Source organism: Serinus canaria, chromosome 26, assembly GCF_022539315.1.
Source record: "Serinus canaria isolate serCan28SL12 chromosome 26, serCan2020, whole genome shotgun sequence".
NCBI lineage: Eukaryota > Metazoa > Chordata > Aves > Passeriformes > Fringillidae > Serinus > Serinus canaria.
The window spans coordinates 6190382-6216893 of NC_066339.1; the positions used below are offsets into that span (position 1 = coordinate 6190382).

At 52.1% G+C, this 26512-nt stretch overlaps 1 protein-coding gene across 3 annotated transcripts; it reads left to right on the forward strand.

The window, feature by feature from the left end:
* The first annotated feature begins 382 nt into the window (after positions 1 to 382).
* Positions 383 to 21527, forward strand: CTTNBP2NL (CTTNBP2 N-terminal like). Of its 3 annotated transcripts, none has more exons than XM_050985000.1 (5): positions 383 to 463; positions 5123 to 5230; positions 13897 to 14127; positions 16780 to 16887; positions 17628 to 21527. In XM_050985000.1, exons 2-5 carry the CDS (start codon positions 5132 to 5134, stop codon positions 19086 to 19088), a joined length of 1899 nt encoding a protein of 632 aa, XP_050840957.1. In that variant the 5' UTR covers positions 383 to 463; positions 5123 to 5131; the 3' UTR covers positions 19089 to 21527. The 3 variants fall into 3 exon arrangements, with proteins under 3 accessions (XP_050840957.1, XP_050840959.1, XP_050840958.1); XM_050985002.1 differs by having other exon boundaries at positions 416 to 568; XM_050985001.1 differs by lacking the exon at positions 383 to 463 and adding an exon at positions 11953 to 12051.
* Positions 21528 to 26512: the final 4985 nt, after the last annotated feature.

Below are 26512 nucleotides of genomic sequence, written 5' to 3' on the forward strand. Positions count from 1 at the left end.
CGGGGCTGGGCACAGCTGGGCACACCTGGGCACAGCAGGGGACAGATGGGCACAGCTGGGCTGCACATCGCTGGGCCCCTGTGCCGCTGTCCGTGCCCCGGGCTCGCACAGCCCTTCCCGCCGTAGCACCGGCACCGGCTCCGGGCCCCGCCCGGCCTCAGCCGCGGGCCGGGGGCGGCAGCGCGGGCGGTGCCTCAACCCCGCCCCGCCGGAAGTGACGCGCCAATCACGGCCGCCCGCTCGCTCCGCCGCGAACAAAAGGGATTTTCACTCGAGGCCCCGCCCACCGCACCGCCTCATTGGCTGTGCCCGCCCCCGCCCCGCCTTCCCCGCGGCGGATTGGCCCGAGGCCGCGGCGGCGGCGGCGCTGATTGGCGGACGGGCCGTCGGTCAGTGGGCGAGGCGGGGCGGCCGATGGGGAGCGGAGCGGCGGTGGCGGTGGCGGCGGCGCGGGGCCGGGCAGGTCGGTGCGGCGGGGCGGGCGCGGCTCCCGCTCTCGGCTCGGTCCGGCTCGGCGCGCTCCGGCCCGTCCTGGCGCGGCGCTGCCCCTGCGGGGGGGCGGAGGCAGGTGCGGGGCTGCCCGGCCCGCGGGGGCTGAGAGGGGCGGCGGCGGGGCCGAGCCCCGCTGCGGGCGGGGGCGGCTGCGGTCGGGACTAGGGCGGCCGCAAGCGGCGGGAAAGGGGAGGCATCGGGGGGAACGGGAGATCGGGGGGCGGTGCCGGGGGGCGCGGAGGCCGGGGGGCGTTACCGGGATCTGGGCGTCGCTGCCCGGTCCGGCCGGGCCCGGCGGACCGAGGGGCGATGGAGCCGGTTGTTGTTTCCCGCACCCGCCCCCCTTCCCCGCGGGCTCCGGTGCGGCGCTTCCCTTTGTTCGCCGCCGTTGTACCGGGCCGGTGCAGCGCGGGAGCCACCGAGCCCGGCCCCTGCCGCCCTTTCGTTCCCCGGGCAGTGCCTGTCCCGGCCGGTGTCGGTTCCCGGGCAGTGCCGGTCCCGGACGGTGCCGGTTCCCGGGCAGTGGCTGTCCCGGCCGGTGCCGGTTCCCGGGCAGTGCCGGTCCCGGCCGGTGCCGGTTCCCGGGCAGTGCCGGTCCCGGACGGTGCCGGTTCCCGGGCAGTGGCTGTCCCGGACGGTGCCAGGTTCCCGGGCAGTGCCTGTCCCGGACGGTGCCAGGTTCCCGGGCAGTGCCGGTCCCGGCCGGTGCCGGTTCCCGGGCAGTGCCGGTCCCGGACGGTGGCGCTTCCCGGGCAGTGCCTGTCCCAGCCGGTGCCAGGTCCCGGGCAGTGGCTGTCCCGGCCGGTGCCGGTCCCGGCCGTGCCACCGGCGGTGTCCCGGGCTGACCCGCGGTGCCCGCCCGTACCGGGGCCGGGGGCTGAAGGTCAGCAGCCAGCGATGGTTTCAGCTCTCCTGCGCGGGGGCTTCAAGGACCCACACAAAATCCACGTTGAAATTTTGCTAATTCGCTTCATTCCTTCAAAACCTAACGCGACGAGGATGGTTTTTTTGTGGGTGATGCCCTTTTCCCTTTAGGGCTGAGATACAAAGGTGAAGGAAATGGAAACACTTCTCATTTTAACCCAGCTCTCCACAGGAGTGATGCAATGCTGGGTAGCATTGTGGATACACGATTATTAGGTCTATGTTAGCATTTTTTCATTACATGAACATATGTAATTATTGAAACGACTCAAACACCACCCGATACATGCAGAAGCAGTTTTGGGAACTTGTCTGTCAGGACTTCTCCAGCTGGTCATTTAGGTTCTCCCATTAATGTCATTACACGACTGCCCGTGCTGGCTTCTGGAAAATGCTAGTCCCTCTTTGGGAACACAGGAAAGAAAATTGAGCTGATTCAGAATTGTCGGCATTGTGGCGTTGTTGTGTTGGTGTAGGTTTAGGAAATACCCTCTGTCAGGGGAAGAAGGAGCACCAACCTTTGTTCTTCATGATGTTGTTTTAAAAAGTAAAAGAGTTCTGAGCCAAGGGCTCTCAGAGGATCCTGAAGCTGCCTCCCCATGCCTCGGGCTGTGCTGGGGTTCCTGCCTTGGGCTCCCCTGGGTTCCTGCCCCTGACTCCAGCCCTGGAGGTCGGTGGGTGAGGCTCTCCTGGGCTGGCAGCGTTCTCGGGCTGGGCTCTGCCCGTGTGTGAGAGCAGGGAAATGTAACCTGGCGTGGTGTCAGGATCCTCCCGCCGCCAGGGCTGCCAGCCTATCTGAGTGCTCCTCAAGTGGCACATGCCAGAGATAACTCCCCCGCTCTCTTGGTCTGGGGACACCTAAACTGCTCTCCATGGTTATTTTCAGGGAAATACTGGGAAATAGCTTTCTTAGAAAGGTTTTGTCTCCTTGGAGGGTGGGTATGGCTCTGTCAAGGAGACTCCAGTGGTCCGTAGCTGAAAGGAAGCTCACCTTTAGGCCAGCAGAAAGTGATTATCTTTGTTTATGTTCTAAACTCTGGCTTATTGTCCAAAAATGGTGGTGTATCTCAGACTCGGGGAAAATATTTATGTAATCAGACTAAACAACAAGGTCTTTGTGGTTTGTGATCTGTGTGAGTGCACTCAGTGTTTTCCCTGGATGTAAAGGGGTAACATGCCCTGGGAGTTACTGCTCCCACAGCAGTGTGAAGTAACTGATGCAAACAAAGCAGGCAGAGATCTTCTCTTGCAGCAGGTTGCACACGAGGAAGCTGAGGCTGTACCACTTACATACCTGTAATGTGACCTCTTGTTGTTGGATAAATGATTACTGTGCAAACTGGCTCCTGCTCTTTATTTCTCTGAAGTATTTTTACCTGTGTATTTTAGGACAGGGCTTGTTTATGTTATTAAGCACATTAAAGACTACAGAGGCGTGGTAAGAATAGCATGGCTTATTCCTACAGCACTGGGAAGTACAAGTCACAATGGGAGTAGTTAGAATATAGAGTAGAAGTTATTGCTGCCCTGACTAATAACTTTAAAATACCAAACTGCAGCTGGTGGCTGCCCTTGCTGTAGGACTGAGCTGTTTGGTAGCTCCTGGGGAGATGCAGCTGCACATTTCCACATCCTCTCTTTTTAAGGGAAAAGCATGGGTGCAGTCATGTTGAAAGTCCATGTTCAACCCTTGCTGTCCTGGGGTAACAGAAATACATGAACACTTTGTTCTAAGATCTCCATTTTCGCTCAGGTTTAGAATGCCCCAATGCTGCTGTAACCTGGTGAGTGTCTAGAAATAAAAGGTATTTCCCACTGGTGTTGGTTCAGTCTTAGAACCTGGGAATTCAGTCTGAGCAAGGACTGAGATGGCTCTGAAATCAAGCTGTGCATCTCCTAAGCAGATGTTTGGATATTCCACATCTAAAGGCTGCCCAGGGAAAGGCTGCAGCTTTGACATGAGCACCCACACAAACATGGTAAATATCAAAGACTAGAGCCAGGCTATGTCTTTTCTCACTCTGTGTGGCTACTTCTTGATGTTTTAGCATTTCTTTGCTGCTTCTGTTGCCCTCTCTTCCACTTTTCTAAGGTGACCAAGTTGTAAATCACACTCCTTCCACATGGGCTCAGCTAGCCAGGCTCCCCGTGGCAACAGCCCTCCAGCCGTGTCCAGAGGGAGGGAGATGGTCAGGCTCCCACCTGGAGATCTCTGTCAAGGTCCATGACTGACCAGAAGTGACCAGCACTGCCCTGGCCTGCAGAAATGTGATTTTAGTCAGTACAGTGAGTTTCCTAATTCGTGCCTTTGTGTCAAGTTTTGATCAGCGTTTTTTGACACGGTGACAAACACCGCAGATTTCCCAAACGTTCCACTCGTGGCTGTTCCTCTCGAATCTGTTATGGCTCTGCAGCAGGGAACAGAAATGCAAGGGGGCAGATCTGTGGTGTCCAGTTCAGCTGGCTTTTGGAGCAGCCACTCGTGGTCCTTGCACTGGTGTTCCCTTGAGCAGCCCGAGCCCGGGGAGGGGAGCCAGCAGAGCCATGGAATTCCGTGTGAGGCAGGAATGGGGGTGTGATGAGACACTGCCCTGCTTAGCAGAGGGCACAGAGTAGATTTCTGATTTCTCTTGCTGTATGATGACTACAGAACTTTCTGTTCCAGCCACTGGAAAACTGCTCTGGCAGAAACAAGACAGAACTTGCTTTTGTGTATAACTCTCCAAGGCACAGTTATGCAAATCAGTTGTGAAGGAGCAGTGACTTCAGACAAACTAGACTTGTGCTGAATGTTTCAGCTGGATAGACTTCTCCAGTAGGGGCTAATTTAACCCTTTATCACTTGCCACTGGAGTTTGGTATCCCTGAGCAGCTTCTTGATGCTGTAGCATTTTCTGCTTGGCACGGAGTGTGGTGAAAGATGGACATGACTTGGACTCAGAAGGTAAATTTGGTGGTTGTGCAAAGCACACAGCTGTACCAATGGGTATATCTTCATCTGAGACAAGGATGTAGTCTGAAATTATTTCCACTTTTAACAAAGTAATGTAACAAAAAGGTTTATTATGGGACAGTGTTAGGTATATCAGGAAAGATGCAAGGGAATATGAAGCCTCTTAAAGGACAGTTCAGATGATGGATCTCTTAGGTAGGCAGTAAGATTATATTTAATAAAGGATGCTGATACAGAAATAGTTTGAAAGAATCATAATGAAGTGTGTATTTTCTGTGGATTGATTTTTGTGGAGGGGTTTGGGCCTGCTCCATCAGTATGCTAATGGCATTCCCAGGAAGCAAATCCCAGCACTGCTGAGCTCCTGTGGGTGGCCCACCTTGGCCTTCATTCATCACAGCTCCTCAGTGGTGTTTGCAGATGTGTAACCAGCATGACTTTCAAATATCTGTGCTTTTCCTCTCTCCTGGTAACTTTGGCTGCTGCCTGGTGAATATTGTCCTGTCCTGGCAGCCCACACATTCTGCCATCGCCATCTGGGAGTGCATATGTTCCTGTCCCCTGGGAGGAGGTGACAAATGCATCTTCTGCAACTGGTGTTGGAGGCTGGGGAGAAAATTATCCCCCCTCAGGGCAATTTGCACTCCAGAAAGCTGGAAGCTGAAGTTAAATGGAGATTGTATGTCGTAGCTTGGAATGCTGATCTCAATGTCCAAAGAAATGCCTGCTAAACTAGGTTTTGTTATTTTTCAGGTTTTCAGGATGAATCTGGAAAAGCTCAGCAAACCAGAACTACTGACGCTGTTTAGCATTCTTGAGGGAGAATTGGAAGCAAGAGATCTTGTCATAGAGGCTTTAAAGGTAGGTTTTAAGTATCAGGATAAGAAACAAGCATGGCAACAGTACCACTGTGAGTTCTGCAGAGAGCTTGTATCCACGGTGAAGTTCATTACTGGTTCAGAATCCCATTTAATATCAGCAGGATTACAGAGTAAATGCTGTGGATATTTTTTGTCTTGGAAGCTGGCTGCAAAAGCGTTTTGGTATTGAAATACAGTGTTACAGGTGTGCTTTCATCCTTTCTGACAAGGAACCACGTGTTTCTGCCGTGCAAAAGGCCCACCAGAATTCCTTTCCAGGCTTTTCTGTCCTTTAGCAGGGAGGGAGGCTTAGAGCAGAAGCTCTTCTCCCCAAGAGGGATCACAGATGAGTCTTTTAGTGACAATAACGTCACACTGAGTAAAAAGCAGCCGTGGCTTTGTGTTGGCTAAGCCCCCATAAGCTGGCACTGCTGAGAGCAGCAGCCCTGAGTGCTCAGCTGTTTGTTCTTTCCCTTTGCTGGCAGGAGCAGTAGTGTAACCTTCCAGTGAGGCAGAGGCCAGCTCAAACTGCTCCCAAAAGCCAGTTTCCATCCGTGTCAGTGCAGCTGAGGTCGTGGTGCTGTGGGAGCAGGGGCAGGGCAGGGCTGGTGCTGGAGCCTCCCCTTGCAGGGGCACACTGCAGCTCTGGTGTGAGCTCTGCTGGCCTGGGTCAGGGAGAGTGGCTCTCTGCACTTTTGCTGTGTTGGTATTGAGCCTGGAAATTATTTTAGAAAATACATTGTCCACGTGTAGTTCTGCTGCTCTTTGGAGGATGCCTGGTTGGCACTCAGCCTCAGCAAACTGAAAAAACCAGTGGTGTAAATGATGGGAGGGGTCAGTTTTGGAAGGAATTAGTTGTGTCAGGGTTGGATCTTGAAGGCTTTTTCAAGCTGACCTGTCATTGCTCCTAATGTGTAAAACTTGCAGCTATTTCAAAAGAGGGATGGCAGCTTGCAGGCCTGAGAGCTGCAGGGCCTTGCTTTTCCAGCTTGGTTCCCAACATCCTTTAGGGGAGTGGAGGCATATCCTTCTCCAGGACTCTTGGACGCTCATGTCTGTTGTTAATTGCTTTTGCATTTAGATAATACTTTCATTTTGGAGGAATATTGTTACCCTCTCAAAACTGTTGGTCAGGTGGAAGGTTTGTTTTGTTTTGACACACACTTGCAAGTTTCTGCTCTGTCCTGGGATCCATTTTTTCACTGTATGTGGTCGGAATGTGTCACCAGAACAAGCCTCCCTTCAGTATTTCAGTGTGAAATGTGTTCAGACCGATGGGAAGAAATGTAGCAGCTCCGTTCTAGAGGTTTTTTTATGGCCTACCTTCCAGTAGAGTACAGCAATTATCTTTCCTGTTGAAATTTAACCTGCAGTTCCCTCTTGTGTGAGGAGATTAATACAGTAAGAATACCCTTTGACATAATTTGTCAAGTACTCATAACTGAGAAGAAATTAAATGAAATTGTAACCTATGCTTGATAATTATGGAGTATAAAATACTGATCTAATCAAAGGTGAGGGCTGTTTTCCCCTTGCCCTGTCAGGGATGTGCTGTAGTGTTTCATCTCAGGATTGGGAGGACAAGCTGGGGCTGGTGGGAAAGGGCAGTGAAAGCTTCAAATCCAGGCTGGCTCTTGCTGCCTCCTGAGAGTGATCTCAGGGAAGAGCTGCCAGCCCTGGGGGCTGAAGGGAGATGCTGGAGGTCTCCAGCTGTGCTGCTCTTTGGCTCCAGAGCTGTCCCGTGGTGCTGCAGCCCGGGCTGGCCCTGCTGGCAGCACTCTGCTGCCCTTCCCATGCGTGCAGGGAAAACTCCTGTAACTGCTTCAGCTGCTGCCTGGGCAGAGGCTCAGCAGCAGAGCCCTTCCTTCCAGCTCTGCTTCGTGCATTTATTTGGAATATACAGCTAGAGGAACAGTGGCCTCACGCTGTTTTTCTCATTGTTTGCTGATAGTAGCTGTGGTAACAGCTTCACAGTGCCTCTCTGCCCCAAAGACTTTGTGTGTGACTAATTAAAGGAAACCTTGCTAATCTGTTTGCTCACGTTGTGATGCATAGAAGTGCTGCCCTGAATAAAAACAACTTCTAAGGCTGAGCTAAAGATTTGCACTCCTGAGAGCATTTAGTTTGGCTTGTATAAATAGTGTAAATTGAGGTGTAATTTGCAGGAGAGGAGCCTGGGCTGGGGAAGCTGCTGTCCACACCAGGAGCTGCCTGGCGTGCTCTCAGCTCCCCAGGTGCCACGGACAGCGTGTCCTGCCCCAGCAGCTGCACTTCTTTGGAACAGCAGTGGCTTTATCTTACATGTGGGTATACCTTGGGAGCAGTGGAGCTCAGTCCTCTGGACTGTCCTAGGGGATTGCAGAACCCTGAACCACAGCAGTGATTTTTCTCCAGCAGTTATGTTGATTTCCAGTGGCTGAAAATCAGAATTTTATCTGCCTGTTTGCTTCCCCCATAGTAACAAAAACACATTTCCCTTTGTGGGCTAATTTTACTTCTGCTTCAGATTTAAATGATTCTGAGCTCTGGTTGTTTGACTCAAATCCTGTGGTGCATGATAGGAAAGGACAGGCACTTGCAGAGGAAGAGTACCTTAATTATAAACATGTCCTCTGATTGTAGTACAGTCTGCAATAATTGATATTCCTGCACGCTTAGAGACAAACATTTTGCATCTGGCATTTAGCAGAGAGAGCCCATGTGTGCAGATGACAAAGCTTAAAATAGTTTTCCTCTCCCTCATGGTATCAGGCACTTGTTGGCTGCCCTGGCCCCGTTTCTCTGTCAGAATGGAGCTGCTGAGCCAGGCCTTCCAGACACTACTTGTGGAACCCACCCCTTCTTCTCCCTCTCTTCACCCCTCTCCCCTGATCTTGGCCCTTTCTTCCTTGCTGTCTGACAAACTGACTCTATTCAAAATATTCTTTCCCAGTGCTTCACTTTGCTTCCTCTGTTTTAAAGCCTCTGGAAAAAAAAAAAAAAAAAAAAAACCAAAACAGCTTGGTTTTTGGTTTTTGGTTTTTTTTTTTTTTTTTGCCTGAAAGTAGCTTCCTGTCTACTGCATAAATTTCAATGTTCTCCTTGGAACAGATTTTAAGCCTGACTTCTTATTGTGCTCCTTTTCCTGTAGTTAAAATTGTGTTTATATCATCCAAAAACCCCAGATGCTGTCAGAGAGTTGCATAATCCTGAGAGTCAGACTCCCAGTCCTTCTTGCAGTGTAGGAAGGGTTGCATGAGCCACAGGTTTGCCTTCTGAAATAGCACCCCTCGACTGGAAACAATTCAATATTTAAATGGATCCCTATCGCTGTCTTAGAGCACTTTGTTCCCTCCCCTGCTTTCCATACATTAGAACTGAGGTTCTGTTTACTTTTAGAAAGCAGGAAACAGCTTACTGCCTTATTCCTTTATGCTAATGAGGCCTCAGGCAGTTTACACTGGAACAGAAACTATTTTGTGTTAATGATTGGGAGCTGGTATTCATCTCTTTGCTTCTGAGTGCAGTGATCCACTGTAAAGCAATATTAATGAAAAACTAGGTGTTGTTTGTTAGTGGATTTAGAAATTAGGTTTACAGTGCAATTTCAAAAACTCAAGTCTGCCTCTTGTTTAAATAAAAAGAAAAGTTCAGCAATACAAAACCTTCCTGCTGTTAAATCTTTCACAGATGGGGCAAACTGGGCTTGTGCATCACTTAGAGAGCAGCTTCCATGGAGCAGTGTTCCCCTGGGTGCTGTCTTGCTGGAATGCAGGCATTCCTTACAGCTTTCCTTCAAGCCTGGGGAGGATTTTGTTGATTTCTTGCTTGAAGCAGCACCGTCTGTCAGGATCTTTAAAAGCTGGCTCTCCTCACCTTCAGAGTCCCAGGTGAGAGCAGGAGCAGAGAGGTGTGGGAGTGCATTCCCTGCTGGAGGGGCTCCTGCTCTGGTTCCAGCTGTCTGGCTGCTGCTGTTCCTGGCTTTGGGTGCCCACAGCCCGTCCTGGGCACGGGCAGCCCTGGAGCAGCACCCCAGGCTGCTGGGGCCAGGCACAGCCAGCCTGGCACCACAGCTTCCAGCAAAGGCAGCTGCAGTGTTGTGCTGCTGGACGTTTCCTGAGGAAGCTTTATTCTGTTTTTCAGAGCTGATAACAGGTCCTCCTCGGGCAGATGTGGGTGGCTCTCGTTTATCAGGTCTGCTCTCTTGATGTAATGATGGCAGTTCAGACAGATGCTGCATTTGAACAGTTCCCTTGGTGGCTCTGTGCCTGGCATTGCTCAGAGCTGGGGCTGGTGCAACGCTGCAAGCCCCACTCCAGCATTTTGACATTTATTTTTGGGCAAGGCAGGAGGTCCCCACCCCCATTTCCCTTCTCTCTCAGTGCCTGCTGTGACCTCAGCCTGTCTTTACTCCCAACTTCTGTCTCTGGGGAGAGAAGCTAATAAGGAAGTTCAAGGCAGTAAGGAGCTATTTAAAGCTTCTTCCACTCTCTGCTACATGAAGGAGGAACTTCTGTGCAAATTATCACTGGAGAACTGCAAACTCAGTAGCTGGAGTTAATTAAGAGTGTGTTTGTTGTGTACCAAGGGTTAAAACCTGAACTCTGAAATTACAGGGAGGAGAAATGCTCTACTTGATGTCCAAAAAACACTTGAAATAGGTCCTGGAAATTCCCTGTTTGATGTTCCAGTAAAACAAGTTGTAAAGATTACTGAATAGAGAGAGAATATTCTGTCACATAAACAAGGTTTCAGTAGAAAGAAGTATTTCATTTAAAAGAAAATACAGAAATAGGTTATGGGAAACGTCCCAAAACAGCCTAGAAATCCCAAGAGGAAACAGAAGCTTTTTCCTAACAAAGCAAAGCCTTTGCTTTGCCTGCCTGCACAGGAAACATCTTTTCCGTTGGGTCAGATGTTGCTTCTGCCCCATAAAATCAGAGTTATCTCTTCCCAGACAGACTAGCAGTGGTCCCTTACCCAAGCTGGAGCTCAAGGCCAGACAGTTTCACGTGGAACCCCCTCTGCTTATGCCTAATTTCTCCAGTCTCCTGGAAGTTTATTTTTAAGGGTAGTTCACATGTATAGTTCCTTCTTTTTTAAAAAAGCACTCCAAGCTAATATGTTATCATCTTTTCCTGTTGGGAGAGGTCAATTTAATAGTCTTGAAAATTGCTGAATAATCCTTTTGGTTGTTTCTGGAATCTGAGTGTTTTGTTGGGAAATTCACAGTTCTGCATGTGTGAGATGATAGAGGTGGAGGTGCTAAATCAGAAGGTGTAATTGCACAGGATTGCATCTTCTTCCAAAGCACCTGTGCTGATGTTGGAGGTGTGTATGTCATCTCTGGTGTTCAGATGAAATCTTCCACTCCTTAACTAACACTGCATTTTGTAACTCATTTCCTTTTCATTTAACCTGGATTTTCTGTGGGTTTGTGATTTCTGTGCTGGGCTCTGAGATCTAGGTTGATTTTTTTCACTTTGGGCTCACTAACAGAGTGTTCCTCTACCATCACGTTCCTTCTGTTTCAGGTAGAATCCAGTTCAGGCAGGACACAGTCGGAAGGGCTGAAGGTGCTGGTGTCCATGACAGGAGCTGAGCTGCAGAGCTCAGGGAGGAGCAGCCAGGGGAGCTGTGGCAGAAGTTGTTCTCTGTGACATTGCCACCCCTGTATAAAATAACTCTGGAGATAATGGCACTGTCAGTGCATTTTCCACAGGCTGCCTCAGTGGTCCAGGTGGCCCAGGGGCTGCTCTGCAGGACCTGTGGCACAGGGCTGTCCCAGGCTGGAAATCCCTGTTTGCATTTCCAAGTGCCCCAACTCCAAAGCACTGCACTTGTTTTTGCAAACGCGGTGTGCTCGGTGGAGGATGACCTGGTTAAGACTTTCTCCAGTCTAGACAACTTTAATTAAATGTTTATGCTCTGCTGGCTACTGAAGAAGAATAGCTGGACTTGAGAAAGCTCTTAATGTTATGATAGTCTCATCTGTTTGTCATGCTAGTTCAGGAAAATACTTAATTGCTCAAAGTAGCAAGGAAGAACTTCTTGTTCTTTCCCAAACAGGAAATAAACCACCCCACTGAATCCAGAGTGGGTGGTTTATTCAGGGTTCAGAGCCCAGCGCTGTGAGGAGCAGAGGAAAACATGGCTGTTGTTACTCCTTCAGTTCTGCAAAAATCACCTTAGTCTCAGGTTTTGGAGCTCTTCTTTGGTAGCAGCTGCCCAGCAGTAAAGGCAAGGTCTGTGTGCACAGCTGAAGCCCTGGTGCCCTTCTGAAGGGTCCCTGCCATGTTTTGGTGGAATGGCCAGCCCTGGGATGGGTTGGGATTAAACTCATCTGTCAAAGCAGTAAGGCCAGCTGGATGGAGATCCCAGTTCATATTTACAGACTTTTTAATGCTTGAGTCACTTAGAAATTCCCTCCACACTTATATGGAGCTTTCACTGAGTCATTTTTATAAACACTCCAGAAAAACAGAAGATTCCCTGTTCCTAAAAAAAACCCCAAACCTGTAGTTTTTCCTGTGATTCATTAAACCAGGGCTGCCCCATTATGCAGGGCTGCTCTCCCCCTTCCAGGGCTGATCTTTTCCTTCCTCTCCTTTTTGTTATTGTGTAAAGTTAGAACAATATCTGAAGCTCTGATCAAAGGTACCCAGAGTTCCTGACGGATATTGCTGATAGGGAGGGAGGGGTGTCTGTAAGCGTGAGCTGTTCCTCTCTGTTTGTTTACTGCAGGGTTAAAATCCAGCTCCAAACTGGACTCACAGGGTGAATGTCTCCAGTCTGGTCATGGAGAAGATATTTTGGGTTGGGTTTTTTATGCCTCTTGTCAAGGTAATGCAAACACTTTTCCTTTTCAGAGCAACAATCAATTTTTTTAGTTTATTTCTTGTTAATCACATGGCTGCATTTCAGAATGCAGGTGGGACCAGCAAATCTCACCAGCTCTTTGGGTGAAGCCAAGTTTAATGATTTAACTCTCTCTGTTCCAGTGTAGCTCTGCCAGCTGCTGTGTGGGGATGTTCCACAGTTCTGTGACTCCTGCTCTGTGTGCTGGAGGGAAGCATTTGTGGTTTTGATACTGGGACATGACAAAAGAGCCATTCCAAGAAGCACTGGCTTCTGAGCTGTCTTTTCACTTGAGTCAGGCCCAGTGTCTCGTGTCTGAAAGCTGTCCTTGTGCAGTCCCATCAGAAATGGGGCGTTTCTGACCTTTGCCATTGCTGCTCAGGAGAGGGTGTCTGGGCAGTGCCCAGCGAGGCTGGCACGGCTGGCAGCTCTGTCCAGCTGGGTGCCATTCCCAGCAGCAGCAGGGCTGGCCCTGGGTGGGTCTGGGGCCCTCCACCAGCTCCAGAGAGCTGCTCTCCTGGGGCAATGGGAGATGGGCAGGTTGTGCTCTCCTGCTGGGAGCAGAAGGGGGAAGCTCACCTGAGAAGGTGCAGACAGCGTTTGTTTGGAGCAGCTGCCCAAGGGAGAAACCTGTGTGCTGTGGCAGGAAAAGGGCAGTTGGGGTCAGAACCCTTGAGGAGGTCACACATGCCAAATCTGTTCTAAATTAAACACACTTTGATGAAGGTCCTGGGCTCACTGCTGCATTTCAGAGCAGAGCAGAAGAGTAATTTATTCCCTGTAGAAAAGAGAAGGTGTGAGCTGTCGTGGTACCCAGTCCTTACAGGGGAATCCAGAGGAGCCAAGCTGCAGTCTCATACTCAGGTGTGATTTCTTGGCAGGTGCCTCAGCTCTGCTGGGTGTGGGGTGGTGCTGTCAGTGACACGCAGGGGAATGGAACAGGGCCACAGGTTTTCACAAATGCTCAGAATTCAGCCCAGAACCATTTCACTGGAAATCACTGATTAGATTTCTTTGAACCAAGACACCTCTGAAGGCTCTTTTGAATCTACATCTGGTTTTCTGTGTCTTTTGTTGCATAAATATTTCTTTTCATGGTGGTGAACAGAGATAATACTTTCAGATTGTTTTTAGAGCTTTACAGTCATCGTTGAATAGCATAAGCCTATGGGTGTCCTTACAAACAGATTTCCAGATGGAATGGCTGATTCCTGGGATGATTGGGGTTGGAAGAGACCTCTGAGCTCATCGAGTCCAGCCACTGAGCACTGTAAATGCAGAGCCTACTATGTGTGAGTTGTCTTAATTCCTACGAGCACCAAAGGAAACCTCATCATTCCTGTCTTGGGGAACTGAACTCTGTTTAGTCTGGATGAGAGCATTAAAGATTTTATTAGCAATTCACAGACTGATGGCTCTTGCGAGAATGAAACTCTGTAATTGCTCAACATGAAATTCTTTGATGGTGACACAGTCAAGGAAAGCACACAACTGCTTCTTTCACTGATGCGACAAGAAATGATTACATCTTCTGTTGGGCAAGAGCTGTACTTACCTCCTTTCCTTTCACAGCTCTGGAATGCAAGCCATGGCCCTGGCAGGTAGCTGTGGTATGAGGATGTTTGTAGACTGAATATATCGTGGAGGTGCTGTGTTTTTAAGCAAGATTTGTCTTTATTGCCTTTATTTCCAGCAGATAACAGGATATGAATCAGACTCTGTTAAATTCTCTTTAAATGGAAAACTGGGGAAAAGGAATATTAACTACAAAGCCCTGTTTCTTTGGCTAGTTTGGGTGTATTAAAATGCAAATTTGTTTTTGTGTTGCAGGCCCAGCACAGGGACACATTCATTGAGGAACGCTATGGGAAATACAACATCAGTGATCCTCTGATGGCTCTGCAGAGAGATTTTGAGACCCTGAAAGAGGGGAATCATGGTGAAAAGCAGCCAGTATGCTCCAATCCTTTATCTATTTTGAAAGTGGTGATGAAACATTGCAAGAACATGCAGGAAAGAATGCTATCCCAGCTAGCTGCTGCAGAAAGCAGACACAGAAAGGTAGGTGTTGCCTCAATTAAGATGGGCAGAAGTTGTAGTTGCATTTTAATAACCAGTTAACTTCAACAAAAACACTTCAGTTCCCCGAGGCCTGGTAACTGAAAGGACTTTGCACCTTTGTTTAATCTTCTCACTCCAGAGGATGCAGCTGGTCAGCTAATTAGTTACAATTCCAGAATTTGAAATATACACAAGATGTTTTTGTTAGGACACACCAGAAAGGATCCAGCTTACAGCTGGGAGGTGTACTGCTTCCCAAAAGGCAAGAAAGGGTTTCTGGAAGGTGGAATTCTCAGCAGAGCTGTTGCTGCTCTGCCTGGGGCTTGTTCCCCATGGCTATTGAAGAGCTGCTGCCAGGGGAAGGCACCTCCTTGTGCTTCCCTAAGGAACTATGGAGTGAAAGGTTTTTTTTGCCTCTCTAATGAAGCACCTATTATTCTTCAGACATACCTTTAATGTATACTGACACAAGAAAGTGCTTGGTCATGTGTCAGACCATACCAAAATTGATGTCACTAGAAGAACAAGGCTGGGCTTTACTTTTCAGCCAAATATCCACCTAAGTCATACAGTAAAATCAGGTATTTTTTCACCTTTTCCTCTTCCTGTTTTGCAGGGATGTATACTTGATAATATTTAAGCATTATTTGGAAGGTTAAATTTCAGGAAGACTGAGGAGCTGCTAAATTCGTGGTGAACATGTGTTGGGAGAGCTTAGTTTTGGTGATGAGAAAAGCAGAGCCTCTTGGGAAGTTTGTATTCTGGCTTTTTTGTTAATAGCATTTCAATTATTCATGTAATTCAGTGTTAAAGCTGAAGGAGCTCCTTCACTGGGCCCTTATGGGAAGCAGTTTCACTTCAAGAGCTCATCTTGTTCTTAAGTGGAAGAACAAATTAATGTTCTTTAAAATAAACTTTACACTGGAGTCCTCAAAGCCCCGTAACGCCCTGGGAGCAGGCAGTGTGGGAGCAGGCTGTGTGTGTGGGAGCAGGCTGTGTGTGTGGGAGCAGGCTGTGTGGGAGCAGGCAGTGTGGGAGCAGGCTGTGTGTGTGGGAGCAGGCTGTGTGTGTGGGAGCAGGCTGTGTGTGTGGGAGCAGGCTGTGTGGGAGCAGGCTGTGTGGGAGCAGGCAGTGTGGGAGCAGGCTGTGTGTGTGGGAGCAGGCTGTGTGTGTGGGAGCAGGCAGTGTGGGAGCAGGCTGTGTGTGTGGGAGCAGGCTGTGTGGGAGCAGGCGGTGTGGGAGCAGGCTGTGTGTGTGGGAGCAGGCTGTGTGGGAGCAGGCTGTGTGTGTGGGAGCAGGCTGTGTGTGTGGGAGCAGGCTGTGTGGGAGCAGGCTGTGTGGGAGCAGGCAGTGTGGGAGCAGGCTGTGTGTGTGGGAGCAGGCTGTGTGTGTGGGAGCAGGCTGTGTGGGAGCAGGCTGTGTGTGTGGGAGCAGGCTGTGTGTGTGGGAGCAGGCTGTGTGTGTGGGAGCAGGCCGTGTGGGAGCAGGCTGTGTGTGTGGGAGCAGGCTGTGTGGGAGCAGGCTGTGTGGGAACAGGCCGTGTGGGAGCAGGCTGTGTGGGAGCAGGCTGTGTGTGTGGGAGCAGGCTGTGTGTGTGGGAGCAGGCTGTGTGTGTGGGAGCAGGCTGTGTGTGTGGGAGCAGGCTGTGTGTGTGGGAGCAGGCTGTGTGTGTGGGAGCAGGCTGTGTGTGTGGGAGCAGGCTGTGTGTGTGGGAGCAGGCGGTGTGGGAGCAGGCTGTGTGGGAGCAGGCTGTGTGGGAGCAGGCAGTGTGGGAGCAGGCAGTGTGTGTGGGAGCTGCTGCTGGAGCCACAGCAGGGGCAGAGCCCTGTGCCTCCTCGCTCCTGCTGGGCCCTGGGCTGATGGGCCTGCCAGGAAATTCTGACCTGCAAGGGACAGGAGGCACAAACTGAAATACAGGAATTTCCAGCTGAATGTGAGGAAAAACTGACTTACATTGAGGGTGACAGAGCACTGGAACAGGCTGTGGAGGGGTTGTGGATTCTCCTTCCCTGCCAACATGCAGAGCCCTCCTGGACTGATCTGTGCAGCCCTCTCCAGGGCAAGGCCTCTGTGTGATCTCCAGAGATCCCCTCCAGCCCAGCCCTTCTGGGATGAGGGCACCATTCACCACAGGGGCCTCCCAAGGATTTGGACAGTCTGGGGGAAAAGCCTGCAGTTTAGAGATTTTATAGTAAAATTGATCCCGTCTGGGGTTTCCCTAACATCTTTCCCAAACTGACTCAGTTTGACCAGACAATAACATACACCGGACTTGTCCAAAAGCTGCTCTTCTGTGACGTGAGCTTGGGTGTCTGGAGCTGCCCTGGTGGCTGTCCCTGGTCCCTCTGGAGCTGCCCTGGTGGCTGTCCCTGGTCCCTCTGGAGCTGCCCTGGGGGCCGTCCCGTGTCCCTCTGGAGCTGCCCTGGTGGCTGTCCCGTGTCCCTCTGGAGCTGCCCTGGTGGCTGTCCCTGGTCCCTCTGGAGCTGCCCTGGTGGCTGTCCCTGGTCCCTCTGGAGCTGCCCTGGGGGCTGTCCCGTGTCCCTCTGGAGCTGCCCTGGGGGCCGTCCCGTGTCCCTCTGGAGCTGTGCCCAGGCCCTGCTCTCTGCCTGCCTGCCTGGAGGCCCTGGCCCCTGACGGCTGCTGTGTTTGCAGGTGATCCTGGACCTGGAGGAGGAGAGGCAGCGGCACGCCCAGGACACGGCCGAGGGGGACGATGTCACCTACATGCTGGAGAAGGAGCGGGAGCGGCTCACCCAGCAGGTACCAGGCTCAGGGCAGCTGGGCAGGGCTGGGCTGGCACAGCAGCAGGAACCTCCCTCTGCAAGGCACTCCTAGCTTTTAGCATCCTGCTGTGAAAACCAGCCTTACTCGATTGCTGGGCGTGTTTTGGTAGCTGAGCAGTGCTGAAAGGTGTTAATAGGCAATCAGATGCTTTGAAATCTTACTTCAGCCTGAAATCCGAGGGGTTTGGAAGAACAGGATTGCATTTACATTGATAGCTCGCTGCAGCACTCAAAATTCAAAATAAGTCATGGAAGATCTCCTGGGGGTGTTGTTCAGAGATGCTAATAAATATTTAAGCCACTGTTTTCTGTTACTCAAGCCTGTAGCCTTTGTTAAGCATACATAACACATCAGCATTTTAAAGCCTAAATGCCTTTAAAAGGCAAACTGACAAAGTGGTAAATGAGGTGGAAGGAAGCTCTGCTTGTTCTGTCAGTGCATGGCAGACTGGGTGTGTGTCTCACTAAAGGCCACTCGAATTTCACACAGGATGAAACTACTAGTAAGTAATAATTATTACTGTGTGCAAGCTGAGTTGTGCCAGATGATTTTGCTGATTTCTGGTGCAATAACCTCTTTCTTAGCTGTTGTCATTTTTTACTGTGTAATTTCTCCAAGATACACAGTAAACCTGTTCCCTTTTGGGGTGTTGCCCTTCATCTGCTTTCAGGAGGTTTTATGGCACCCTTAAAATCTCTTTTGTTCTTAACTTCCAGGTGGAGTTTGAAAAGTCCCAAGTGAAAAAGTTTGAGAAAGAGCAGAAGAAGCTGTCGAGCCAGTTGGAGGAGGAAAGGGCACGCCACAAGCAACTGTCTTCCATGCTTGTTGTGGAGTGCAAGAAAGCCACTGCCAAAGCAGCTGAAGAGGGCCAGAAGACAGCAGAACTGAGCTTGAAATTGGAAAAGGAGAAGAGTAAGGTGAGTAAACTGGAAGAGGAGCTGGCAGCCAAGAGGAAGCGGGGTTTGCAGATGGAAGCACAAGTAGAAAAGCAGCTCTCAGAGTTTGACATTGAAAGAGAGCAGCTGAAAGCTAAGCTGAACAGAGAAGAAAACCGTACAAAAGCGCTGAAAGAAGAGGTGGAATGTCTGAAGAAAGCCCTGAAAGAGCTGGAGGCTTCTTGCCAGGAGCACAGCCCCTCCAAGCCCGTGCATCCCAGCCCCTCGGTGACGTCCAGGGGGGTCACAACTGACAGTCCCCCAGTGAAGTCTGTGTCCTGCCAGACCGAGAGTCTGCAGGCAGAGCGAGCAGCCCCTGCCAGTGCCAGCAGAGCTGTTCACTCCGTGTTTGCCAGCCCCTCTGCTCCTGCTCATTCCTATGCAAAGTCCAACGGGCATTGTGACCCCGACGGGCACCCGGCTGGGGAGACAAATGCTGCAGAGAGCCAAGCTCACAGGGAGAAACCTGCTGCAGCCCCAGAAAGTGCCGTGGAGAATGGAAGTTCTCCTGTAAGAACAGAGTCGCCGGTGCATCAGCTCCCCTCTGCTGGGGTGTCCCTGTCTCCCAGCAGCACAGCTGCCTCCTCTCTGACCCCTTCTCCCTGCTCCTCACCAGTGCTGACCAAACGCTTAGTGGGAGCCTCTGCCAGCAGCCCTGGCTACCAGTCCTCCTACCAGGTGGGCATCAACCAGCGTTTCCATGCGGCCAGGCACAAGTTCCAGTCCCAGGCAGAGCAGGAGCACCAGCCAGGGGGCCTGCAGAGCCCCCCCTCCCGGGACCTGTCTCCCACCCTGGCAGACAACTCTGCTGCCAAGCAGCTGGCCCGCAACACGGTCACCCAGGTGCTGTCCAGGTTCACCAGCCAGCAGGGCCCCATCAAGCCTGTGTCCCCCAACAGCTCCCCTTTTGGCACGGACTATCGCAGCCTGGCCACTGCTGGCAGCCCCAAGGGTGAGGCTGGGCACTGCCCAAGCCCTGTCAAGGTTTCCAGCCCGCTCAGCCCCTTGTCTCCTGGAATCAAGTCACCAACCATTCCTAGGGCAGAAAGAGGGAACCCTCCACCCATTCCTCCCAAGAAACCCGGCCTGGCTCAGTCACCTGCTGCTCCTGCTCCCCTCAGCAAAGCCTCCTCCCAGGCCTCCTCCCTGGGTGCCCCCATGGACGTGGCCAGTAGCTGCTCCACCAGCACTGTCGTGTCAAATGGCAAAGACCTGGAGATCCTCCTGCCAAGCAGCAGCTAGTCTCCAGAAAACAGGAATGTGACATTCCACAGCTTAGCTTACCCTGCAGCTAAGACACTGTTTTTCCACTCCATGTTATTTATTTCCATAGTAGCAGATTCTGTCTGTATAAAGCATTTAGTATTTTTTTTTTCTTTTTGATAGTTAGGAAAATATTTTTGTTTATGAAGAAACCTTAACTACAGCTATACAGTAGCCTCCAAATCTCTCATGGCCGCAGTCAAATCGTTAGAGATAACAACCATAATCATGTGGTGGGACCTATCAGCCTCTAATGGGACTGAAATGCTACTTTTAAATTATGCAGAAATAATTTTTGCAGACTTTTTATTCCAGATGAACATTTTATAAAAGTGCCTGAACTAAGCCTGCAATATGAATGTGATTCTCGGGAACAGGTGAGGAGGGGAACATCTAGCTGCAGAAACAAACTCTTCTGAGTCCTGAATGTTGAAACCAACACTGGTTTTCCTTTCAATTCTTTCCATTTGCTAAGGTAAGTTAGCAAATGTGCTACAGGTTCTGCCAGGTGACCACCAGAGTGGTGCAGCCAGCCAGGCTGTGTCCTTCAGGACATAGCTCCCAGCTATTTGAGGAAGCACACACGAGTTTCTTGGGATAAAATTTAGTTGTGATATCATCCAGATTACTTCTCTGTCAGTATTCCTTGTCCATATAGTTCCTTCTGCTTTCCTGCCAAGATGCCTGTGTGCTTTACATGGCTCAGCTCTGGTTTCTGGTGTATCACCTGGAATTTTCAAGCTCTTCAAGCATTCTACTGTTGTGTGTAGAACTTCTGAGGAAAGGATCTTTCTGTTACTTGACAAAGATCTCACTATTACTTGAAAAAGTAACTCATCCATCCAATACAGGTTTTTTGCAACACCTGTAAAATGGGATCTTCGACTTTAAACAAAAGCAATAATTTTGTTCCTCATCTGTGTCAGTAAAGTCTGACTGACCTGGATTTTACCCACTAGCTGTGGCTAGCTTTCCTTGGCTGCAAATATGGAACCAAATCATTGCTGCTGTGGAATTGAAATGTGGATGTGTGTGAGTATGTCACACACATACATACTAAACACACAGTGTATTAGGGAAGTATTTATCTCTTCTTGATCTTCTGCCTCATATGAAGAAAACATGGCAATTCACTGAGATTGTTAAAAATTCCTCAGTGAGGAATTGCCTAAATTTGAGGCAGATCATGTGTGTGGAGAAGTATTTGGACCCAGGAGAAACAGCTGGCTCCTGTGCAGAAATGTTTGCTGCAAGAGAACCAGCAGGCCCAGCACGGTGGTTTTCTGAGTCATTGTGCTGAGAAATGCAGGACAAACAGCACAGATCAGTGGCACGGGCTGAGAGCACGACCCAAGTTAATGATCTCGGGCGTTGGATGTGAGCTGATCCTAAATTTAGAAACTGGACTTGCTGCTTGGTCCAGCGTGGAGCCCTGCCCTCAGCAGCAGGGTGGTGCTCCCACTGCCAGAGAGTTCTCCTTGGCCAGTTTGGATGTTCCCTTCCAGAACCCCTCTGTGCCCGGAGCAGAGGGAGTTCCTTGGGCTGAGCCTCGCTCTGCAGGACAGGGGAGCTCTGGGGTGGCTGCTCTTGGACTCACCCCTCACGGCCAGGGCAGGCTTTAGAGGCTTGCACAGAGCTCTTAGGAGCCTTTCAGCAGTGGTGTTATGGGCTGCTGTTCCTAAGCCAGTGGAGCAGTCTGTGCATTAACAGCAGGGACGCAGAGGCAGCCGGAGCTGCTGGGCAGTGGCTCCTTTGGAAGCACATTTATTACTGTCTTAACCAAGTGTCCACAGCAGATTTTTTACTCTTGCTGAGAGTAAAAGTAAAAATAGATGGGCAGATGGATTTTGGCCCATGTATCCCTTCTGATTGAAAAGTGAGGCTTTTGTATACACTGCTTTAATGAGTTTCTTTACTTTTTCATTAATCTGACTGGTATTATCCCCCTTCTTTATTGATAGCTCTAGAGAAGAGAGATACTATGATGAAGTCTAATAGGAAATGCACTGAGTACTGTTTCTTCTAAAATATAATATGGGAAGGGGTATGCAAAAGAATGTATTTTTGCTAGTAGACTAACTTCTGAAAGAAACTAAGCACAAGGGATTAAAATGGATCCAACTAATCCAGTAAGACATTTAGAAATAGTATTTAGCTGTTGATGTAGATTCTGTGTGAAAGCAACTAAATATTTCTTCTCTAACTCACATGTGTCCTAAGCAGACATTGTTGCAGAGTTTGTCACTGGCTAATGGAGTATAATGAAGTGCAAAACATATATAACACTAGTATTAATTCATTAACACTTGTAAATTTGTAAAGCCAAATGTACCAAGCTGAAGTCTTTAATCATTTTTATAGCTGATGGCATTAAACGTGTTAAACATTCATATTATCAATAAAGGATTTTATTTTTAAGATGTGCAAATTGCTTAAGGAAATGTTTGCAGTTGGGGCTGCCCAGCAGGAAACAGTCCTGGTGGTAACTGGGCATCTGTGCCCACCTGGAACCTGAAGCTTTAATGGAAGCTCTGAAATGTCAGAAGAAGGAGAATTCCTTGTTAGTACAGTCTTGGCTGCTGCAGCCAGAGCACATTGCTCCTCCTCTCCACACACCTGGGTGCTGGGGGTTGGGAGGTGCCCTGGGGCAGCTTCAGGTGGCACAGCACACTCTGGATGCTCCAGATAGCTCTGGCTTTTGGGTACTTTTAACTAAAAACCGTTTTCCTAGAGGACTTCTTTGCCACAGTGTCAGGATTCTGAATGGATGGGGTTTGGAGAAGGAGATGCCCCAGTCCCCTGCTGATGTTCAAACAGGATGCCCCTCATGGAAACTCCCTCTGCAGCCAAGGAGCAGCTCAGTGATATCTCAGGACACAGCTGGGAGCAGAGCCTGGCTGCAGGAAAAGCTGCTTTGCTGGGATGCAGCAGGTCCATGCACAGAACTGCCACCTCTCTGTCCCGGAGGGCTGGGGCTGCTCCAGGTGCCTCCCTGCCCTTGCGCAGGGCAGAGCCCGCAGCTCCCGAGCCTCCCCAGTGGACTTCAGCAGTGACCTGATTTTCTTATCTTTGCCTGTGTACCTGCTCAGTTGAACAGGTTTTGCAGCAGCGCGGGAAGGAGCTCTTGGTTCATCTCTGCAGGCTGGATGACATCCCGAGGTCGTGCCAGTGCCGGTGCCAGCCCAAAGCCACCAGACTGGTGCTGCTCCCTGCCCGGAGCGCCGGAGGTGAGGAGCCCTGCCCGGGCAGGAACGGGAGCTGCTGTGGCTCAGCCACCGCCCCGATGGCTTTTTATGGCAGCGGTGTCGGGTCCTTGCCCACGCGGGGAATGCTGACAAACCCTTGGGTGCACACCGCCGGGCACGGGCATTGTCCCGGCCCGGTTCCAGTCCTGATCCTCCTCCTGCTGCCCGCTCACAGCCGGCTCCTTGGGCACCAGGCCTTCCTTCACCCCTAGAACGCGTCCGTGCCAGTCCGGCTTCCCGTGTGCGGGGCCAGGTGGGGACCCGGGGTTTGTGGGGCTACGGAGAGGAGCCCCAGGGTCTCTGCAGGGACAGGAGGGAGCCCAGGGATTTGTGGCTGGGAAGCGTTGTCCCGAGCCCCCCCCATGCCCCCCCTGCCTCCAGCGCTCCCGGCCGGGCAGGAGAGCTCAGGGCAGCCTGGGAGAAGGACGAAGAGGCCAGGGCCGGGCAGGGATGCTCGGGGGCCGGGCAGGGATGCTCGGGACAGGGCAGGGATGCTCGGGACAGGGCAGGGATGCCCATTGCAGCCCAGGAAGGGCTCGACCCGTGCCCGGTGCGCGGCGCAGCGGGGCCGCTGGAGGGCGACCGGCGCCCGGGAACGGGAAGGGGAAGGAGAAGGGGAACGGGCCGGGGCCGCTCCCCGCCCGCCGCCTCTGCCCGGACCCGGCCCGGGCCGCTCCGTGCGAGACCTCTCTGGGCAGCGGCAGCACCGCAGCCGGGACGGGAAGCGGGGCCCCGCAGCTGGGCTCCCGCACCGAGGGGCGGATCCGTCCGTCCTGCGGCGCATCCCTGCTGCAGGACACCCCCATCGCCGGGCATCCCTTCACCGCGCACCCCCATCGCAGGGAATGCCCCGGGAAGCGTGGTTGCCCCCAAAAGCTGCGAGCTGCATTTCTGTCAGGAAAAGCCCTTCTGTCCCGGTGCGCCCTCAGCCTGAGCGCCAGCTCCGGCCCGCGGTGCCGGCGGACGCGGTTTGTTTGCACAGCGCGGCCCTGGCTCTCCTCTCGCCGGCTGCTCGCGGCCAAGGAAGGCTTCAAGCGCTGAGTGTTGCTGTGAAGAGTTTTCATGCCGCAGGTTCAGCACAAGCAAACATGCCAAGAGGCTGAGCTCTGCTCACCCCACTTCCCTGCCCCGCTAATTCCGCCTCGGCCACCGCCGCCGATAACCCCGGGGCGCCGCCCGGCGCCGCGCTCAGCCCGGCCCCGCCAGCCCGGCAGAGCCATCACGACCTCCAGCAGCAGGTTAAAGGACCTGGGAAAATGCCTTTCGGGGCCATCATCATCGTTTTCGGATGAAGATAGTGAAGGAAGCACACAGAGGGCTAGATTTGGGGCTGAAACATCACGTGCTTCGGCTGCAGCTCTCTGCTTCCAGTCTGTACATCCTCCTGGCATGTATTTCCCGGGCCTGGGCACAAACTCGCCTGGTGCCCACATGCCATGAGCAGAGACCCTTCCGGAGTCCCTGTGCTGCCCAGCAGTGCCCAGATCTCCTGGCCTGCCTCCCGGGCTGGATCTGCGGCTGCCAGCCCCTGCAGGTAGGTGCCACAGACGGGAGGGTGGTGCCTGGCGGCTGTGAGCTGGTACAGCTGCCAACCCCAGTAAACTGCAGGGTGAAGAGCAGGGTCTCCGGGGTGTCCTGCAGGAACAGCTGCCCACAGCCCGGTTTTGGCCCAGGCACAGCACTCAGGGTGTTTAATGCAAGGTCACACAAATGGTGACAAAATAGACTCGGACAGAGATACGGCCTGGCCGTGAGGGAGCAGCGGGCAGGGTTAGGGTTAGTGCCACTCTCTGCCCTACAACCCACAGCCACCTCCCGGGGCTTGCTGGGAACCTCTTGGTGTGCAGCCTGCCCCGACCACGCTGAGCCTTCTGAAGGCACAGGCTGGGGCAGGTCCTTGCCGAGCACAGCGGAGGGACAGGGGCTCCGCCGGGAGCCCGGCTCTGCCACAGCTGCCTCTCGTCTGCAGGAGCCTCCCGGGCAGCGCGGCCTCGGCCGGGTGATTAATCTTTTGTCACTGAGGAATCGGGAGAACCAGCAATTAATAAACCCCCGGCTTAGGCAGGAACACTGCTCTGCCGTCCCCGCCGTAAACATCGCCCTTCCCTGCCGGCCGCTCGGGATGTGCCGGCGGCCGGGCACGGGCGCAGCGCAGATGTTCCCGAGGGAACCAGGGTCAGGACTGTTTGACTAGGAGGAATCACCAGCGGGAGGATGTTTGTTTTTGTAGCAGCTGGATGTGTCTCGGGGAGGGATGGGAACGTCTTCTGTCACTCCTGGGCCGGGAGGAGGCTGGCAGGGCAGGGATAAAGCTCCTGACAAGTTTGGACTAGCAGGCGAGTTGATTAGCTGAGAGATGAAAATTCACAGCTCGACTCTTGCAGGGGACGTGAGCTGCCGGAGAGATGTTTACGGGAGGGGAGAGCACCCCGTGCCCGCTGCCCCGGGCGCTGCTGAGCCGGCGGTGCCCGGGTTGGGCAGCGCCAGGCTGGGCAGGGCACCTCGGGACAGCAGCGCGTCCCCAGGGCAGGGACACCCATGGGTGGGCCCTGCTGGAGCTGTGCGGGGGCAGACGGGGACAGGGGAGGGGACCTGGGACAGCCTTGTGGGTGCCCCGACATCCCCACGGGCCACCTTGGCCACCTGAACACTGCCACGGTAGCCTGGACATGCCCCATGTCCCCCGTGGCTGTGGGCACTGGCTCTGGACACCAGGCACTGCCCCGGGCGTTAATTTGAGGGGAAGGTGACAAAGAAACCCGGCCTGGCAAGTGCAGGCGCTGTCAGCTGAGCCCGGGCTGGGCTCTGTCTGATGGGACCGATTACCCGATGATAGACAGAGATAAATGTGTACAGCTGGAGGCAGAATAAATCGATGCTATATGTTGTATAATTGACTTGAAAATAAGGTAATGCACGGCTCTTGGAATGCTTTGATCTTATCAGAAAGACAAGGAATACACTAATGGCTTTAATTAGACTTCGGGGATGAAATGAATTCGGCCTCCTGGGTGAGCTGGTTTCTGGAATTGACCACTGGTGGGGATAGAAAGGCTTTAATCAGATTTAGCCCTTTAATACCCACAATAGTGTGTGTCTGCATGTGTGATACAGACCTGCTGCTCAGGGTGTTTGGTGGGGGCTCTGAAGGCTGCATCTGCCTGGGCTTCCAGTGCCGTTGAGAGCTGGTTTTCAGTGCTCTTTTCCAGCTGAGTTTAAGCTCACCAGAAGCTACTAGTTTTATTTATTGACTTCTAAGTTGAAAACAACTTGTCAAAAAGCAGTGGAAAGCTGGGAATCATTTAGTTTCCCAACAGCAGGATCACGGCAGCAGCTCCGGCAGCAAACAGCGAGCTGATCATGTATTCAGTTGTTAATCATTGCATAAACTGGCTACAGTTGAGGCAGGGAAAAGCTCCTTGTCTCTCCAGGAACAGTCTTTGTGCTGCCCTGTGAGCACTGGAACAGCAGCGTTTGGTGCTCAGAGCGTGAGCAAGGTCTGACTCAGCGCCGTGACTCAGCGGGTGAAGCCCCGGCTCGTCCCCGCCGATGTGAGAGGGGTGGGGATGTCCCAGCTCCCAGGGGCTCTGCCTCTGCTCCCCCCAGGCCTGTGCCAGGCCGTGTCCCCGAGGGTCCCCTGAGCAGCCTCACACCAGCATCCCTGAGAGCCTGAGGGCTTGGCCGGGGCTGGGAGTTTTCAAAACCTGCACCTGACGTTCCCTTGGTTGTTTCCCAGCAGAACTGGAGTGCTTGCCTAGCAGCAGCAGCCCAGATGCTGACGTTAAACAAGCTGCAGTTATTCCTCCTGGGCTGTGTTTATGCCTTCCCCGCTGTAACTACAGACTTGGATTATTTTGGTCAGTTGACATTATCTGTTGTGCTTCCCTTCTGTTAATTTGTTGGGCTTAGATGAGCTCCTGAAAAGGATTTAATAACAAGAGCTGCTGCCAATGAAAGCACAACCTTGTTCAGCAGCCGCTGTGCAGCCAAGCCCTCGGCACGCCGAGCCTCCAGGCGTGGTGTCACCTCCCTGCAAGCAGCTGAGGTTTCGTGTGAGCACAGGCAAGAGCACAGCGAGGTCAGCGTTGTCCCCCAGGCAAAGGGGGTGGGTCCCAGCCCTGCCAAGCCCTGGGCCCCCCAGGAGCACCCCAATGGTGC

Bases quoted from the DNA above. Each gene is read 5' to 3' on its own strand.
- CTTNBP2NL (XM_050985000.1), top strand. From the start codon at position 5,132: ATGAATCTGGAAAAGCTCAGCAAACCAGAACTACTGACGCTGTTTAGC. The intron at 14,128-16,779 runs GTAGGTGTTGCC...CTGTGTTTGCAG, and splicing joins CAGAAAGCAGACACAGAAAG to GTGATCCTGGACCTGGAGGA. The intron at 16,888-17,627 runs GTACCAGGCTCA...CTTAACTTCCAG, and splicing joins GGGAGCGGCTCACCCAGCAG to GTGGAGTTTGAAAAGTCCCA.